The 20,698-nt window shown below is 37.6% G+C and overlaps 1 protein-coding gene across 1 annotated transcript in view; it reads right to left on the reverse strand.

Moving 5' to 3' along the window:
- The window catches only part of grm3 (glutamate receptor, metabotropic 3), a 65,044-nt gene that overhangs the window by 36,169 nt on the left and 8,177 nt on the right, over window positions 1–20,698 (reverse strand). Inside the window, exons 2-4 of the mRNA XM_047353100.1 lie at window positions 10,851–10,907; window positions 2,435–2,997; window positions 215–358 (exon numbers count right to left, since the gene is read on the reverse strand). Coding sequence (XP_047209056.1) covers window positions 215–358; window positions 2,435–2,746 — 456 coding nt within the window. The 5' untranslated portion in view covers window positions 2,747–2,997; window positions 10,851–10,907. The remainder of the gene's footprint in view (window positions 1–214; window positions 359–2,434; window positions 2,998–10,850; window positions 10,908–20,698) is intronic.

Here is a 20,698-nt window from a genome sequence, read left to right on the forward strand (position 1 = left end):
TAAAGCGGATTCTGATTCTGATTCTCAGAATTACGCATGTGTGTACTAACACACAATCACATAAACATCAAACCGTGGGAAACGGAACATATCACCTTCTAAAACCTTATGTTAGAATACAAAAAAAAAAAAAAAAGTTGCCTACAAAGAGGTAATGTGGGGCACAGTGATGAACATTTTGTTATTATTTCCCGGTGCCAAATATTAGTTTTACCTGTATGGAGACACTGCTATAGGATCCTCCGATGACTCCTGCAATGGCAAGTGGGCTGTCATCCTGCAGAGCGTAAGATCCATCAGGACAGATGAATTCTGTGTCATCCACCTTGGTAAGGGAGGCTCTCACAAACTCCAGAGCCTGAAAGTTACATTCATAAACCAGTTTTCATCTCCTTGAACAATTATCAATGTACATTCAGAGATTTTAATGCTTTCAGTACAGAGGTCCATGATTCAAATTAGATTGTAGTGTTGCAAAATGTATTGAATGTATCACATGTGCAATGTAGCAAATAAAAAGGACAGCTGGGATGCAATATAATATACACTTTTATATCCCAGTGCCGTGCATTCACAGTCTCCATAAAAAAATATATATTTGATCAGTTGATTGGACTTGGAGGGCTGTTGATTGCCTTCAAGGGCACTGATAAAGAATTTTGAGATAAAAGCTCATATCCTAAAGCTCATAGAAAGTAGATCAGATGATGACGTAAACAAAAGACAAGCATGAAGAAAATGTGGTCTAATCACAACCAATATCGCCATCACATGTGTGTTATGTTAAGCCTTCTTTAACTCTTTACTCTTTAACCCCTAAATAAAATTCAGTACAAGCAACTACCCTCAGAAGTCACTTAATTAGGTATGTTAGAGAACAAACAGCTTCATGAAGAGAAACGAACATAGAACACAGTTCAGGGATAGAGATGAGGAGAGGTTTAAACCAGTCTTAGGTTTAAAAACAAAATCCCACACTTTGAGCGTCTCACTGTTTAATGGGGAGGGCTGTCAACTTAAACTGATAGGCCTGGGACAGCATTAATTGCAGAAGGAGCCAAGATGCCCATGGTAACTCTGGAGGAGCAACTGAGATCCACATATCAGGGGAAAAAATATGTGGACAAGACAACTATTAGTTGTGAACTACACAAATCAGGCCTTTATGGAAGAGTGGTGAAGAAGAAACCAACTGTTGAAAGATAGTCATGAGACGTTCTATTTAAAGTTTGCCACAAGCCATGTAGCGGACATAGCAGACATGAGAAAGAAAGTGCTCTGACCAGATGAGGCCAAAATAGAAAACAAAACACTGATGAAAAATAACAATGTAAGTCACCCTGAACATAACACCCCCCTTGTGACACATAGTGACAGCAGCATCATGCTGTGGGTATGCTTTTCAGTAGGGACAGAGAAAACTGTGAGTTGATGGGATGCTGGAGATCAAAACGTGCACGTGTAAGAATGTAATCCATGTGTCTGTCCGTATGTTCGTCCTTCTGCTGTTGTCTATTCCCGCTTATCCATGCAGGGTTGCGGGATGGCTGTAGGCACCAGCCATCCCGCATGCCAGTCTATCACAGGAAAAATCAGAAACACACAGGACAAACAACCATGCATACACAGAGACCAATTACCCTAACAATCATGTTTGAAGAGAGAACTCACTCACTGAGAGAACATGCAAACTCCATGCAGAAAGAGCCCTGGCCACGATTTAAACCCTAGATCATCTACAAGGTACCAGTGCTTACAAATGCTCCACCATGAAGCCCATGTGTTAGCAAGACCCAGTAAAAGACAGAGTTTATCTATGACCTAAAATCACAGGTGAATCTCAGTGACATTTATGGCTGTAACATTACTCATTTTTAAAAGGCCCAACGGGTATGAATACTATGAATCCATGGTTTTTCATGAATGAGTTTGAAGCTCCTTTAATAGATGCATGTAGCGTGATATTACTAATATATAATACGTTTAAAGAAAGAAAAAAGAAAAAAAGAAGAAAACAATCCTTGGAGGCAGAGCAATGTGATTTGTCTTTTAATCTGGCTCATTTTCCTAAATCAAAATTGTTTTAGTTTGTCTTTTTCAACAATTTACTTTTATCAATAGAGACAAGATCTTTTGCCCATCTTTAATGAAAATACAAACTAGGGTGTAATAGAAGTACTTGAAAATGTAATTCTAATTAAACTTACCCGGTTTTTGTTGCTTCAGAGAAGAATTGTCGCACTGTTTAGCAGATTGTTTTTTTTTGTTTATTTTCAGCTGTAAATGTCAGCGCAACTGAAAACTACAGTCTACACACAGGATGTGTGCAGAGTAATTATTAGCATAAAGGCAGAAACTGTATTCAAACTATTCCTAGAATCATTCAAATTTTAAGAAGATACAGATTTTATGAAAAGCGATAGTTCTCACCCACCTGCTCTAGCGCATAAGTATCTTTTGAGCAGGTGTCAAGAATGTGCACCCCGAGGGAGACACCCGGCAGCACAGTGTTGTCCATGTTGATTCTGTCAATGGCAAACAGCATGGCCTCCAGCCTCTGGATCCCTCTGTCCTCATTCACACGTCCGCACTCCTCCATCCCAGCCCCTTTTTCGTGCACGGGAAACAGGCCGCCGAGCACCAGGTCGCCCTCGATGCGGATCTCACGACGGGATGGAGGTGGATCTGCCAGCAGGGCGCCTTGACACATCATGACAAAAACTAAAGAGGGAAGGCTGGACACCATGTTGGGCTCAGGGAGGGCTTGAACTGTCAAAATGTGAGGTGAGAGCTGAAGCAGTGGGTGAGGAAGAGGAGATAATGGGGGCAGAGGGTTAGGTTAGGGGTGAGGGGCAAATAATGAGGAGCAGAGAACACAGAGGGGCTGAGTCAAGCTGCGGACGTGGATGTTGGAGTCTGCTTGTGGCCCATGAAATGGTCAGGAAATGTTGAGCTGAACCACACATGGAGGGGCAAACCATCTGGGCATCAATTCTCCTTGAAGGTAAAAGGGAGAACAGGTAAAGGAGATAAAACAACATAAAAAAATCATATTTTACATACTGACTGCATAATAATAATTACTTTTGTTTTTGTACTATGATGTATCTGACTGTTGGTGGGATTTAGGGATATTGTTAACAACGACTCAAAGACATTTCTGCTTCACAGAAAAAACTTAGCCATGTAGGGATATGAAATCGTCTAGAGATTTTCCCTATCTCCTGCCCTCTTTCATCCCTCACAAAACTTTTCCTCACTGTACATGTGTGTATGTGAATGCGTATTTTAGTTGTGTGTATGCTTCTGGTTGTACGAGGATACGCCAGCTTAGATGGCTGGTTGATACATGAGCCCAGCCTTCTCATTCCACAGATCAGAGAAGCATCTCTAATCTGATCTCCCTCCCAACATCTCTCTGCTTGCCCATGAGTTTTTATGCTTTAGAGTTCATGTGTGTATGTTTTTGTGAATACGTGCGTGTGTATTTCATATTTCATACTCCCACTATCCCCTGCATAATTAGAGTGTGAGGACTGAATGGATTTTACCATGAAAGACGCTATCTGACAACAATAAGGCCAACAAAATCTGATGCTGCTGAGCACAGCTTTTGACTCAATTAAAGCTGAGTTTCTACAGTGCTGCTGCCCATCATTCTCCGCCTCTTCTTTAGTTGGTTAGTTTAAAATATAATAAAATTTGATGCATGTAAGCCTAATTGTAAAGATCCAATTTCACAGATGCATTTTAACTCCACCAAGTCATTTACAGTATTAATCCAAATATTATATATTTTGAAGCTGAGTTGTGCGTTTAATTCATTTAATATCTTTTATAGTGTTAGAAAGACAGGAAACCTTTGCAATGAAACAGCTAGGACAACTGCTATAAAGACATATTGAAATCCACATTTGATTGCAAACAGGGCTGGTTCTTGGCATAGGCCTGCGTAGGGGGCCGACTACTGAGGGGGGCGCTACTGTGACAACTCCAAAAAGGAGAAAAACAAAATACAGAATAAAATGAATAATAGCATCAATGTGCAGCCCTGTCTGACACCGTATTCTGATGCTCTGTCTTGAGAATAAAAATGGAGAAAATCTAAACAACCCCGTTGCTGTTTCTCATTCTGATGGACCTCCCACCCTTGTCAATCAAATACGCTCAACACAAACAACATTAGCAGGAAGGTTCTGTTATTACAAGCTGAAGTTAGCATATGATCTATAGCTTCTGGCAGATCTGTTTCACTATTTGTGTTTTCCACCTAAAACAGCTGTGAACTGATCTTAGAACAGATTTATATGAGTTTGGAAGCTGAAGGGTATTTCCTCTGTGAACAGGACAAGGAGAGAGCCATACCAGGTTGACAATTAATTTATATTTGTTTTTCAAAAAAACTCATAAATATCTTTTTACTCCATATCCGAAATTTACTATGGTCACAAATGTAATGTAGGCAATCTGCCGGCACTACTTAATGCTGTGCAATGATCAGGCCTGAAAGTGTGTGTGTGTTCTGGTGGGTGTACTTCAGCACAATGTATGCATCTGCATGGGGGGTTCCCGGCAGGCTGCAAGTTATGTGAGGTTTTATGTTATTCACGTGCTTCGTGGTAATAACAGTTCTGCTGCTGACTAAGCAGATTGGTCATTGAACATAACAACAAATGCCCAGCATTTAAACATACTGTAGGTTTGCATCCTTTTGTTGCCCAAAAAGCAAAATATTATTATTTAAATTTTTTTACATGTTACTTGTTTTAACTTAAATGAAATATCTTTGCTTTTTTTTCCCTGTCAGTTTTGTTTTGTCTATTTTACATAGAAATAGGTGTCACTGGAAAAAAACGAAAGATTTGATCCCTGTTTTAAGTCATTGGAAAGCATCAGATACTCAAGATGCTTTTCACCTTCTCTTTTATCTGTTGTTATTTTAAATATGTTTTGCAAAACAATCTGTTTATTTATCACCTTCTTGGTGTTAAAAGAGAAAGATAAAGCTTATTGAAAGATTATTGGACCTTGCCTTTATTGCTGGTGAGTTGCTCTAAATGTTGTTTTGGTAGGAACAACCCCCTCTTTGTCAGGTGATTTGTGCTTATTGGATGTAGAACGTGTTTCAGCTCTGCTCTTGTTTTGATTTGAGGGTCTATTTTTTTTTTGGCTTGCTTAAGTGAAATAAAGCAAAGTTGACTAATAATGCTACTCTACATAATGTACTGGGTAACTCCATTGATTTAGTGCAACTTCTTCCATTTTATGAATCCATAATCTCAACGACTTAATTTGTGATGTTAAACATATCAAGGCGTCTGTCTGCTGCCACTGGATGTTTTGCTTGTACTGTTCAGCAACAGGTAAATCTAATCTAGATCGGTACCAAAATGGCTAGTCAGCTCTAAATGCATATGACCATCAGAAGGATTTAAGGAATTGAGTAGATGAGGTAGAAATTGGCATAACATGACCTTAGAGGAATGGAAATACATCCCTGTTTCCTGTTTTCTTTTGTCATTCATTTTAATGATTAGAATATTTTTCCTTATTTAAATGGTTGATCTATTTAATTTGATATATTCTTGTAAGTTCTTGATTTAAAGTGAGGAGATTAAAACCTGCACATAGTGTCACAAATAGTGAACAGAGGATCACTACAATATAAACACAGGGTGGGTTTCTGCTTCCAATCAACCCCCTTGTAGCCAATTGTAATTACTCCCCTGAGTCTCTGCATACTTTAGTTGTTTTCCTGTAAAAATTCAGTTCTGGGTATGATGTACCTGACAGCCTAATGTCTCCCAGTCCTGCATTTTGGTCATTTAACCCACACTATAGATTATAACAAGCTATTTGAAAATGAACCACTACTATCTTCAAACTTTTTCGATCTAAATATCTGTAGCAATCTGCAGGTTAGTGGGGTTGAGAAACTATTTCACTTTTAAAAAAAAGCTCTGTTCTCAATTATTCCATTGAAAAAATATATTTTTTCTTTCTTTAGAATATATTCTTTTCAAAACTACATTTTGAGCGACCTGTTGTTAAAAGTATTCATATCCCCAGAATGTTTTAACATTTTGTTAAAATACAATTTCAAATTTTCCTGTATTTTATTGGGATTTTATTTGATAGACTAGCACAATGTAGAGTTTTTTTTTTTTCATGTCTAAGGATAGGGATACATAGTTTTTGATTTTTTACCAATAATAATAATAATTATTATTATTACCATTTGTATTATTATTTTATTGTTATTATTATTATTATTATTATCATTGTTGTCGTTAATAGTAAAATTATTACTATTTTCACAATGAAAGCATTTGTAGTGCCATGGCTAGCATATAGTTTTTTAGGACTTATTTGTTATTTGATCAGTCAACTGTGGTGCTCCATGATGGCTAACATATGGCAACACACACAAACACACTTGCACAAACATATAACGTCTGCTTTTCTGGGTTGACCTAAAGTGAGACTATTTCTATGTTTTTGGCATTCTTTCTCTCTGCCTCCAATCCGAGTATGTTTTGTAAACATGAAGAAGATGCACATTATCCTACTATATGGCTGACAAAAAATTTAAATATAAAAAACTAAATATGTAAATGATATATGGTCGTTTGGGGGTTAGTTGACAGTACTAAACTTAAATATGTTGCTTTCTTTAAACACTGAAAATTATAATTAACATGTTTTTTTTTGTTTTGGTAAGATGATACTGAAGGTGTCAATGAGACGTGGCCCATGGCCAGCAGGAGTGACTTAAGAGTCCTGGATTTCTCACACAGAAAGAAACTTGCCCTGTCTTTCTGTATTTATGAAGAATTATCTTAGTTTTAAATTACATGTAAAAGTTTTGCTTATTTATGGCTGGTGGGTAACTGGCTTAATTAAAAATGGGGCTTGATATTAATTGCTTAGTGCCTCATACAGTCTTGTACTGGCTCTGAACCAAGGATTTCTGTGCATTCTCAATGTTTTAATATATGAGATATCTGTATTTGCAATAAAGATAAAAAAACAAAGTAGGGAAAAGATGTCACTGGAAAATATGAAGTTGGTGGAAATTCGTGATTAGTGGTCATTAAAAAAAAAAGAAAACAACAAAAAAACATCAGAGTAAGCTTTTGTGACAACACTGCAACATTGTTAAAGCTGTTTATTTCTTTTCTTTATGTCTGTTTGGGTACAAGCACAGGCTCACCAATAAGTGCATTTTGCAATATACAGTGTCTTGCGAAAGTACTCAGCCCTCTTGAACTGGTCAAACTTTTGCCAGATTTCAGGCTTCAAACATAAAGATATAAAATTCAAATTTTTCGTGAAGAATCAACAACAAGTGGGACACAATCGTGAAGTGGAATGAAATTTATTGGATGTGTCAAACTTGTTTAACAAATAAAAAACTGTAAAGTGGGTGGGCAATATTATTCAGCCCCTTTACTTTCATTGCAGCAAACTCACTCCAGAAGTTCAGTGAGGATCTCTGAATGATCCAATGTTGTCCCAAATGACTGATGATGATAAATAGAATCCACTTGTGTGTAATCAAGTCTCCGTATAAATGATCCTGCTCTGTGATAGTCTCAGGGTTCTGTTCAAAGCGCAGAGAGCATCATGAAGACCAAGGAACACACCAGGCAGGTCGGAGATACTGTTGTGGAGAAGTTTAAAGCCAGATTTGGATACAAAAAGATTTGCCAAGCTTTAAACATCCCAAGGAGCACTGTGCAAGCAATCATATTGAAATGGAAGGAGTATCAGACCACTGCAAATCTACCAAGACCCGGCCGTCCCTCTAAACTTTCATCTCGAACAAGGAGAAGACTGATCAGAGATGCAGCTAAGAGGCCCATGATCACTCTGGATGAACTGCAGAGATCTACAGCTGAGGTGGGAGAGTCTGTCCATAGGACAACAATCAGTCGTACACTGCACAAATCTGGCCTTTATGGAAGAGTGGCAAGAAGAAAGCCATTTCTCAAAGATATCCATAAAAAGTCTCGTTTAAAGTTTGCCACAAGCCACCTGGGAGACACACCAAACATGTGGAAGAAGGTGCTCTGGTCAGATGAAACCAAAATCGAACTGTTTTGCCACAATGCAAAATGATGTTTGGCGTAAAAGCAACACAGCTCATCACCCTGAACACACCATCCCCACTGTCAAACATGGTGGTGGCAGCATCATGGTTTGGGCCTGCTTTTCGTCAGCAGGGACAGGGAAGATGGTCAAAATTGATGGAAAGATGGATGGGGCCAAATATAGGACCATTCTGGAAGAAAACATGTTGGAGTCTGCAAGAGACCTGAGACTGGGACGGACATCCAACCTCACTGAGCTCGAGCTGCTTTGGAAGGAAGAATGGGCAAGAATTTCAGTCTCTCGATGTGCAAAACTGATAGAGACATACCCCAAGCGAATTGCAGCTGTAATTGCAGCAAAGGGTGGTGCTACAAAGTATTAACACAAGGGGGCCGAATAATATCGCACGCCCCACTTTCAGTTTTTTATTTGTTAAACAAGTTTGACACATCCAATAAATTTCATTCCACTTCACCATTGTGTCCCACTTGTTGTTGATTCTTCACACAAAATTTGAATTTCATATATTTATGTTTGAAGCCTGAAATGAGACAAGAGGTGGAAAAGTTCAAGGGGGCCGAGTACTTTCACAAGGCACTGTACTCGTGATCGCCTGTGAATGCGTATCAGTAATGACCATTTTATTCAATGCTTTATTTTGGCATTATGATTATTTTTCCAAATTTCATCTCCACCACATAATGTTCTAAAATAATTGACAAACTATTTATTCCATAATTTTTTTCATTGCCTTTCAGGCTTTCAAAGAAATTGAACATTTGCTTCATTATGACCTCATTGAAGGTGCAAGAACAAGTGCAACTGAGGAAGCAAAGCACATTGTATGAAACAGAAAACCATTACATCCCTGTGTTTAGATCCAGAAAATGTGTGTGAGTGCAGGTGAGTATAAATCATAGTAGCTTTGGCTTATGCAAACCTCTTTTTTCAACTGCAAACATGTGTGTCAAAGCCCTTGTGACGATTCCTGATAGGAAATGTATGTCTTTATTAATCAAACAAGACCATCAAAAGGCTAATCTATTTTTTCTGACAAATTATAACGAGACAACACCAAAAAAGACAACAGTATACCTAATAATTTCTGTTGAAGGGAACATTTTACTTTTGAGAAAATTTAGCATGTTCTTACATACATAAATCATAATGGTGAGAATTCTAAGTCACTTAGCTGAGAAAAACAAGCATTGTTTTGACAGTCATATTCTTTAAAGGAAGAACTCCTTAAAATAACTAAAGAGGTGGATTCAGGAAATTCAGCAAGGATTGCCTCTAATTATGTTGATCTCAAATCTGTCATTTCCATTAATGCAGATCAGGCTCATGGCATTTGCTGACTTTTTAGCTTTTTGAATGGTCGTCTCTCTCTCCAGTTAGCCCAGAAGAGGAAGCATCTTTAAGTTTTAAATATAGTTTAAAAAATAATTGGCCAGACCACAGGATCATTTTTTAATCTGCCTTTGTCCCTCCTAAGTTCCTCTGGAGCCAGTAAGTGGGGCGCCATTTCTAAATGATTCTCTGATGGATAGGTACATATTTATGGATGTAGTGGAGAATGGAGTTCAATGACCAAAAGCTATCTGAAACTATCTTAGGACCTAAATATTAGTTTTCAGCCTTCTCACTTGCTTTTTGAAATAATTTTGGGATCAAAAGAAATATTATTAACAAATATATAGTTAACATACTCACTGCTTTTTATTATTGAAATACAGTATTAACATATTTGGACATTTTGACAAAGAAAAGTGTTGTTCAACAAGTTTAAATACTTTGTGTTGAGAGAAGTCTTCACAAACCATGGACTCTTTTACATACACATTTTCTCTTTTGTTTGAACGATCTGTCAAAACCTTACAGAAATGTTTGTTCTGGCTATAAATTCTAAATGTTTACTTTAAGAAGCAACATAAATTAATCAGGTTAACATTTAAAATGACATAATAAACTTGGTTTCCAATATCAAGTTAAACCATTGTTTTTAAAAAAAGTTAAAAAATGTTTTAATACTGTTCAAATACCGTTAGTTATGTTAATGTGAAGCCACAGAGAGTGACAGAGAGATCTGACTGTTCTCAGGCTGTTTGAAGCACGGCGATGGCCCTCCCCCACCTGTTGCTCTGGAAGAGGAAAGGAAGTTTTTCTACTTTTTTCTCAGTTTCAAGAGCAAATTTTGGCTGTTTAAAGATATTTTGAAACATGAACAACCACATTGTGGAAACTAACGGAGTGCCACCTATCACTTTTGACTGCAGTAACATTGTTTTAAAACAGCAGTTGGACAGCGTGGAGCAGATAGCCTGACTGATTAGCTGATGTTAGCTAACATAACCATTGTTATATTAGCACTGATTCCCAGTGCACATGAGAAAAAACTGCAAAGTGTCCTTTTATACTTTTTGAGTTTAATGAGAAATATCCCAAAGGTTCGGGACATATCCTGTGATGCATACACTTGGATAATTTCTTAATTTCAGTTTGATTCAAAAGTACTTCCTCTGTCAAGGACCCTGCAGTATGTCTGTTTCTCATTTTTGAGTAATGTCTTGAGGAAAAAAAAAAAGTCTGAAAGTCAGATGTCAAAGAAAGCTGGAAATTGGTATCGATCAGGCAAAGCCTCCACTAGTTTTAAACTAGCTTTTTTCTATTTTAGTGGAAGGTAATGTGTTGGAACAATGTGCATGGACTTCTGCTTCTACATGTTTGATTACATGTAGAGTGATTATTTGCCTTACCTGATTTGAGAAGATTAGAAGAAGATTGCAGCTGGTACATGGCATCACCTGAGACCCCTTAAAGAGATGTTAAAGACACACATGGTGGGTTAGCAACAGATCTGATAACTCTAAATAAAAATAGAAAAGAGTAGGGTGCACTACTGACCCTTCTGTCAGGGAGTTATTATGCAGAGTAACATCTGACAGAAAACCCCATTCCCTTCTGACCTCCTTAAATCAGTGAGTCAGCTTCATACAGGCCACGGCACTCATCTTTGGGTTCTCACATTTGTTTCCTCCAAGGCACCCTCCCTGCACTCCTTTTAACTCTCTCTTCCATCCTCTCTTCTTTTTAACTCATCCTATTTATTTCCACCTCCTTTCCACCCTTCACAGCCCTCGCTCTCCCCCTAACAGGCACGGCTGCTGTGGATGACATGTATCCTGCTGAGAGCAGCTATGCAGGGTCGATGGACCGCAGTACTGAGAGGAGAGATAACCCCACTACTCATATGTGTTTGTGGTCTGTTTCCACTATGTGTGTGTGCTTGTTTATCTGCCTACTGTGAATCTAACATAACTCACAGCTGCAACAGTAACGTGAATCTCACAGTAAGAGAAGATACAGTATAGTGTTCAAATGTGAGTTGAAGGAAAGAAATTGAGGGTGGAATATCTGAAACTGTGTTTTTGGAAAACAAAACAGAAATTTTAGATCTTTAAATTTTTTTTCATTTTATATGAATATATATATATGGTAATGATAATGAGCACATTATTATCCCTTGTTAAATCTGTGAAAATGTTACTACTTTTACTTAACCCTCACTAAGCATTTACATGGTGTCCTAGACTTCACTCAGTCTAAAGGGTGCAATGGGGTGTGACCATTAATTATTCACAAAATACATTTTAGGGAGGAAAAGCCTGATGATCCATGAATAGGACAGAAAGATACAACAAAACAACAAAAACCAAATGGCTAGCAAGACATGATGCACACCCTTATTGCAGTGAGACAGTGTGTATGTGGGGGATGTTTTAGCACCTGGCTTACTTGAGGTAGAGCCCTTTTCATTTACCAATCAAAGTCAATAATCAGGTACTCTGAGCTCAGCTTTTCCTCTATTGATTAATCAGTCTGCACCGTGAGCAGAATTATGTCCAAAGGTTAAAAGCCATGCCATGTTAGAAACATAAAAATTGACTATTTGTGGTTTCGCACACTACTGAAATTTATATTAAACCACGTTCATTTTTGCTTTGCTTTGCCATAATTTATCACCGCAGAGTGTTCAATCCACATGCTGGGATAAATAAAGAAGGGCTTTTATGGAATTATAATCAACCCCCGCAAGAAGTGTTGTGCTTCAGGGCCACAGAGGCTAAACTGTGCTCTCATATGCAGGTTGTGCTCCAGAAGGGTTCTCCACTAAAGGACTTTTGAGCACTACACAAAATCTAGACTGCACGGGAGCACCTAGTGTGAACTACTTTGTAGCACTTTTGACCAAAAAAGACACGTTAAAAATGGTTTGTACCAAAAGAATGATTAATTAACTTTGAAACCTACCTCTTAAAAACATGAAATTGTAAATTACTTTCTCACTCATTTTCAGTGAGCTGTTTTTAGCTATGTACTTGTTCTGTATTCATCATGAAACCATTCAAACTTTGTTGCATTACAGCAAACTCAGTGACTCAAAGGGGGAATGAAGCAGCATATTGGTCAAGCCTTATCTTTCCAAAAATGATTGTATCTGTTAAAGAGAAGATCTGGCATGGCTGGGCATACTACAATTAACAGATATGAAAATCAGTACTCTACAATAGTTTGTTTCCCATTTGAGATGGGATTTATGGCTTTTTGAGGGAAGCCAGATCTTGTGCATCTGTTCCTTTCAAAGAACTGTTCAAAAGACTTTCCCATTTATATTTTATTAACTTTTATTGAAGCGAGTGTGGGGTAACTCATTTAGCCAGGAAAGAAATCTGTGGAAGGGATAACATTTCGGTCAATATCATTTAACCACCACATACTTTATTGGTGGAATATCTCAGTTTGAATTATTCTGAAATAATAATTATAATTTCATCCAACATGTTTGGACTAGGGCTGCATGGTGGCTTAGTTGCAGCCAAAAGGTTCTAGGTTTAAATCCCAGCTTTTGTGTGAAGCGTGCATGTTCCCCCAATGCATGTGTGAGTGCTCTGCTTCCTCCCACAGTCCAATAACATTACTGTTGTGGTATTTGGTCTCTCTTAATTGCCCTTAGGTGTGTGTTTGCATGACTGCTTGTCCTGTGTCTCTGTATTGCCCTGTGATGAACTGGTGGCCTGTGGGCCCTGTCTCTTGTCCAATGAACTCTGAACATAAGCACCAGCTCTGCCGTGACCCTACACAGATAAGCTGGTATAGACAATAGAGGAATGTTTGGACTAGATTTTAAAGTTTGCTCTGATTACAATTTGTTTTACCATTAAAAAAACATGCATTTGAAAAAGTGTATGGTTGATATGGTATGACAAAAATTGTAGTGGTTTCTAAACATTTAAAAATCTTCATCGACCTTCATACCAGTAACCAGCCCATGCCTTGTCCTGTTTACACTTTAAAGCAAAAACCTGCACAAATGTCTTATGAATCCAATTTCCAATTTCATAAATTAAGGCTTTTAAATATTCAGTTCCGGATTCTTCCAAAATTATTCAAATTGTAGCTCAATACTGAGACATGTCTGCTTTGCTAAAATATTGCAAGTGGAATATGGGAACAATCTAACATACTTGTAGTGTCCAAAATGTGAGCATTTAGCTGGTAAGAAAACACATAAAGTAGGCAATCAAGTGCATATGAAACAGCCGGGAAATAATCAAGCAGCATTTCTATATTGTTATGCATGATAATGCAAGAAATATGAAATTATATCAGATGATTTGGGGAAACAACCCATGGGCTTCATTGCAAACGTTATAACTTGTTTTATTCACAGAACCAAAAGTTGAATGTTGGTCACAGGAATGTTGATCTTAACACCTTTATGCTACTTGTAGAGTGTTTTTTGCAACTGTGTGCTGGTGAAACATTTGAGACTTAGAAGTGCTTTGGCAACTTCTTAATCTTAAATGGATCAATTTGGAAAAACCCATCTTGAATTAGTGACTCACTACTATTGTATTGTTACCTCAAAAGTAGAAATGAACATATTAACCTCCCAATTTTCTACTGGCTCTGATCATAATTGCCAAGCCAAACACTGATTTATTTTCCTATTCATTTAAAATATACAAACTTAACACTCCCACCATTCTGCGTTCACAAATGCATTAATCAACAGCATGTCCTTTAATGCCTTTTTAAAGTTTTTTAAAAACTAGATAAAAGTTAGATACATGTTTTGATGTATATTTTTTGCAATTCCTTAATTTTTTGTTAGATTTAAAAACACTGCCTCTACTAGAACCTGCAGCACACCTTTTCTCTTTTATGTGTTGTAGTCCTTAGAAAAAAAGGAACTGGAATCTGAAAAACAAAATGAATCAGCAGGTCAGACAGCAGAGATACCTGGAAATCGGCATTGAACTGGTAAATTTCAATGGTGCACCTCTACTGAAAATCCAGTACATTTTCCATGATATTGAATAAGACCACAGAGAGCTGACTCCATATTGTCAGATGATATTTATGCCTTTACACGCCTTGACACTTGAAGATACAGTGTTGTACAACGCTTTGCCCCATCACAAAGAATGATTCAATCCCTAGTTGGAGTCAAATCTTATTTTACTATTGCCCCTTTTCCATAGGCTGTACTTTGGTCTGCTCCACTCCACTCAACTTGTTTTGCTTTTCCGGCCCAATATTATATTTCTACAGTTTTTGCTTTTTGTCACACTTAAATGTTTTAGATCAGCAAACAAATTTAATAAGCTGAGTAAACATAAAATAAAGTTTCCAAAAGAGGTCTATTATGGACCAATATCAAAAATAATTGGCCACTTAAAGTAACAACTGGTTGTGACAACCCTTCATGGCAACAACTGCCATCATAGATTTGTGATAACCAAGAATTAGTGTTTTACATCGATGGATGAATTTTGGCCCACTGTTATTTGCTGAACTGCATCAGACCATCAAACTACCACCACCATGTGTCAGAAAGAATGCATTCAACCAATTAGGGCATTCTGCAAATTCTTCAACAATCCCATAGCTACATAGCTACGGAGTTAGTTGGAAACCCAATGCATCACATTGAAACAACAAAATATGATAACAACTGAAAATATTGTGAAAAATATGGTGGAAAATAGCAGAAGTAAAGTTCAGCAATAAATAGCACCTACAGTATATTCCTTAGATTTGTTCTTTTTTTTTTAACTCTATTCATTTTACTGCCTGTTCCTTATGTAATGAAAGGGATGAGGGGATAATAATTCTGCACCACACCAGAGCAGATGTTGGCTAAGTTTGCTTTTGTAAGAATAACTACAGTGCAGCCACAGTGGCATAACTATGCAGTCTTGTTGACAGTTTGGCACAATCTCTGAGTGAGAACAGTTTGTCTTCATTTTTCTCACACTGTGTATTCCCTAAGTTTTGATGATCCTCAACTCATTTGACATGACTTGGATAGAAATGTCTGTTCAGCCTAAAAACAGACCAGTGGTGGGGAAAAGTGTGGAAACATTCATCAGGACCACATTTCATCATCATAAAAGGCGGCAAGCCTGTCAGATGGAGAATTACCCCTCCGTGGGTGGAATCTATCAACTTAACTGTCATGTAATGACCCTGGGAGTTATCACAACGCATCAGTCAACCTTGCCATGGTGCAGGTCCCACTGCATATTACTTAATTCATGTTCACACTCACGCTAGTGTGTCATTTCTTAGGTGTACAGGTCCTTCTCAAAATATTAGCATATTGTGATAAAGTTCATTATTTTCCATAATGTAATGATGAAAATTTAACATTCATATATTTTAGATTCATTGCACACAAACTGAAATATTTCAGGTCTTTTATTGTCTTAATATGGATGATTTTGGCATACAGCTCATGAAAACCCAAAATTCCTATCTCACAAAATTAGCATATCATTAAAAGGGTCTCTAAACGAGCTATGAACCTAATCATCTGAATCACCAAGTTAACTCTAAACACCTGCAAAAGATTCCTGAGGCCTTTAAAACTCCCAGCCTGGTTCATCACTCAAAACCCCAATCATGGGTAAGACTGCTGACCTGACTGCTGTCCAGAAGGCCACTATTGACACCCTCAAGCAAGAGGGTAAGACACAGAAATAAATTTCTGAACGAATAGGATGTTCCCAGAGTGCTGTATCAAGGCACCTCAGTGGGAAGTCTGTGGGAAGGAAAAAGTGTGGCAGAAAACGCTGCACAACGAGAAGAGGTGACCGGACCCTGAGGAAGATTGTGGAGAAGGGCAGATTCCAGACCTTGGAGGACCTGCGGAAGCAGTGGACTGAGTCTGGAGTAGAAACATCCAGAGCCACCGTGCACAGGCGTGTGCAGGAAATGGGCTGCAGGTGCCGCATTCCCCAGGTCAAGCCACTTTTGAACCAGAAACAGCGGCAGAAGCGCCTGACCTTGGCTACAGAGAAGCAGCACTGGACTGTTGCTCAGTGGTCCAAAGCACTTTTTTCAGATGAAAGCAAATTCTGCATGTCATTCGGAAATCAAGATGCCAGAGTCTGGAGGAAGACTGGGGAGAAGGAAATGCCAAAATGCCAGAAGTCCAGTGTCAAGTACCCACAGTCAGTGATGGTCTGGGGTGCCGTGTCAGCTGCTGGTGTTGGTCCACTGTGTTTTATCAAGGGCAGGGTCAATGCAGCTAGCTATCAGGAGATTTTGGAGCACTTCATGCTTCCATCTGCTGAAAAGCTTTATGGAGATGAAGATTTCATTTTTCAGCACGACCTGGCACCTGCTCACAGTGCCAAAACCACTGGTAAATGGTTTACTGACCATGGTATCACTGTGCTCAATTGGCCTGCCAACTCTCCTGACCTGAACCCCATATAGAATCTGTGGAATATTGTGAAGAGAACGTTGAGAGACTCAAGACCCAACACTCTGGATGAGCTAAAGGCCGCTATCGAAGCATCCTGGGCCTCCATAAGACCTCAGCAGTGCCACAGGCTGATTGCCTCCATGCCACGCCACATTGAAGCAGTCATTTCTGCAAAAGGATTCCCGACCAAGTATTGAGTGCATAACTGTACATGATTATTTGAAGGTTGACGTTTTTTGCATTAAAAACACTTTTCTTTTATTGGTCGGATGAAATATGCTAATTTTGTGAGATAGGAATTTTGGGTTTTCATGAGCTGTATGCCAAAATCATCTGTATTAAGACAATAAAATACCTGAAATATTTCAGTTAGTGTGCAATGAATCTAAAATATACGAATGTTAAATTTTCATCATGACATTATGGAAAATAATGAACTTTATCACAATATGCTAATATTTTGAGAAGGACCTGTATATATGGCGATGAACACTTATGAAAGCGGGGTAAAGCAGAGAATAATGACCACAGTCATCTGAGGCAGTTACAAAAATGTGTATAATCGCTTGTGTGGACACAGAAGCCTCTTAGACAGAAATAATATTGGTTGTTTTGGGTTTTTTCAGGTTAGGTAGCGATGTGTAAAATCGAATTACTGTAGTCATTGCTCACTAATTATTAGACTTCAAATCATGTATTCTCCCATTTTCTCTCCACGTGATTCCAGGATTTAACTTTTTCACTTGTTATTCACTTGTAAGACTGATTATTAAGCTGCAGCATAAAGGCCTCCAGTTTTGGATATTATAGTTTATTAAATTATATTGATATTATAGACATATAACCGTTTCCTTTGTCTGAAACAGCTGTTAACAGTTATTCATTTACCTAAACATTTATTTTATATGATGAAAATGGATAATGTGGATTTTTGTAACAAGTGAGTTTAAAACATTAAAGTAAGTAAAGGTTTATTTATATAGCATATTTTCACAAACAGGATGTCACAAAGTGCTTCACAAGCAGGGTAACCCAACAAAATACCCAGCAATATGCAATGCAGAAAAGAAAACACAAAACAATCATATATGCAAGTCATAAAAGTCTAATTAAAGGCTTCTCTGAATAAAAATGTCTTAGGCTGCTTTTTAAAAGTATCCATTTAAAAATGTATTTATATAAACATTTTTATGATAATGAAACATTAAAGCATAAATCTTTTTGCTTCCTTAAACATCTCAGTCTAGATAAATGCCTTTTGTTTGATAAACATGTCTGTCACTTCAGTTCAACAAATTTTCATGCACAAAATATATTTCCTTTATGTTTGGATTGCATTTTGTTTGTAGTTTCAGTTTTCAGAGTTACATTTATTCAAAGAAAATTTATTAATAATTGCTTGACCTAATTTTAACACTTTCTTCAAATAGAGAGAAAGTTACCCTGCAAAAGAGTATAGATACAAATTAGTTTTTGTTTGGGACACTCGAAATTGTATTACTCATTTTAATATAAAAAGGCTTTAAATGATTTCAGCAATGTTTTTATAGTAGGGTTGAATATGAAACATAATGTGGTGTTGGTAGCAAAGGACGAACCCAGACGGAATAAAAGGAAGAGCAGATAATTAGTCTAGAAGACAACAAGAAGCCAACACAGCATCATATTCACCCTTGACAGTTAGGTCGTGACCAGCCGCCTTCAAGCTGACAAAGTGCAACAGCTCTTATTGGGAAACTTTGTTAATGTATTTTTACTTCCAGATAAATCTGAGAAACAACCTGCTGTAAGTGTTCTTTTACAACCGATTTTGTATTTGTAAAATTCTTGGGTACTTAAAAGTAAATGAGAGACCCTTTTATTGTTTCTCAACCAAACATGAACATTTCCTTTAAAGCTCCAGTCCACAAATAATCAGGGTTAGTTCTTCTATTCTTTCCTGTAAAATGTTCTTTTGCTGAAGATTTTGTAGGTAATGTGCTGCAAATTCTTTCCTTTATGATCCCGAGCAGTGACCATAAAAAAAAGAAAGAAAGACATGTTGTGTGCAGAGGAAAATCTGAATGGACATTATTTTACTTAGACAAAATGCCAGACCTACAGTATTTAAAATGCATTTTACCATAGATTTTTTTTTAGGTTTCTACCACATTCACAGTTCACACATTCTTTGTGACATTTTAAAAATTTCTGAATTTCTTTATACTTTCTCTTAATTTTGAAAAAAATAAAATAGCATAGGCTGTGCACACACACACACACACACACACACACGCCAACCCCTCGGTGAATGTGCACAAAGCTGGTGCTAATTGTTTGTATCATAAAAATGAGATGTTTTGCAAAACAGTCTTTCTCAAAATTGTATTATAGGGTATTTCACTGTGCTGAAAATTGCTGTTATTTGAGTGTCATGTATGTTTCATGGGTGGAAGGAAGTAATAATTGAGGTGTTGCATATTTAAGCTGCTGCTTGTATATGTACTGTGCACTGTAACGTTTTTGTAAAGAACTCTCAATAGATAACTGCAAATTTATTCTAGTTTCTTTTAGCACATCTAGGTAAACTTGGGACCTCCTTTCTGACTCTGTTGAGTCTGTACATCATAGATGACTTCCAAACAAAATAAGAAAGGTAGGGAGAAAAACAGAACATAATATACAGTAATTAAAAAAAATATATAGATGTGTTCTTACAGATTGCCTTCTGTTTTTACTTTACTGTCACATTTCACTGTTTCAAAAAAAATATATCTAGTTCAATGTCAGGCAAAAATAACACAAGAAAATGCAAACTGCAGTTTTTAAATAATGATTTCATTTATTCAGGGAAGAATGCTATCTCAACTAACCATGCTACATCATCTCAATTGGATTTATGTCTGGACTTTAGCTAGGCCACTCCTGTTTTGAGCCATTCAGAAGTGGACTTGTTGGTGTGATTTTATTCATTATCCTGCTGCCTAACCCAGCTGCACTTCAGGTAAATTGATAGCCAGACATCTCAGGATTTTCTTATAGAGAGCAGACTCAGGTCTGCTGTTCATTAGATTTTGTTGTGGGTTGTTTTGTGACCTCCTGTAAGAGTCATCATTGTACTTTGCTTTATCTTGGTAGGCTTGCCACTCCAGAACAGTTTCTCCACTGTTCCTTGTCATTATGCATTTAAAATAGTGACTCTCACTGTGATTCCCTGATATCCCAAAGTGTCACTAACTTTGTTTCTCAGTTGTTCATGACTTTTCCTTAGATCAAGGCATGACATCTTTCTTTTTAAGATCTTTTAGCCAACTTCGTGTTGCCAGACAGGGTCTGTTAAAGTGATTTCTTGATCTTAGAGGTTATGCAGTATTTCAGTCAAGGTGAGGCTAGTGAAACTTAACTAACTTTTCAAACACATGTGGTTACTCAGTTTAGTCATGATTTAACAAAAGTAGGATTTAGGGCTGCAGATAATTAGAAAATCTTGCAATTGCGGTGATATAAGTAAATATTGTGATGACAATATCAGGTGCGATATTTGCATATTTTCTTCTTTCCTCTCTTCCTCATCTGAGTGTTGGGACCACAGCCATGGTTACAATGTGAAAGGCCAGTACAAACTTTCCTGGAACTCTCAAAATAAATTGCATTAACCTACTTCCGGCACAGCCAGGAAACGGGGTAACTGCGGACTTCCTGTGACGTCACTGGCCAAATAAAAGCACCGCTCTTGCTACATCCTGCCTCTACCATCCGGACTCTGTGCGAGGCTGGCCGGTGAGACAGCGCGCTAATGTCTCTTTGCTGGCAAAAAGACATAAACTCTTCAAACTGGATCCAAGGGTG

The sequence above is a fragment of the Girardinichthys multiradiatus genome, chromosome 2, assembly GCF_021462225.1.
Source record: "Girardinichthys multiradiatus isolate DD_20200921_A chromosome 2, DD_fGirMul_XY1, whole genome shotgun sequence".
NCBI classification, from domain to species: domain Eukaryota; kingdom Metazoa; phylum Chordata; class Actinopteri; order Cyprinodontiformes; family Goodeidae; genus Girardinichthys; species Girardinichthys multiradiatus.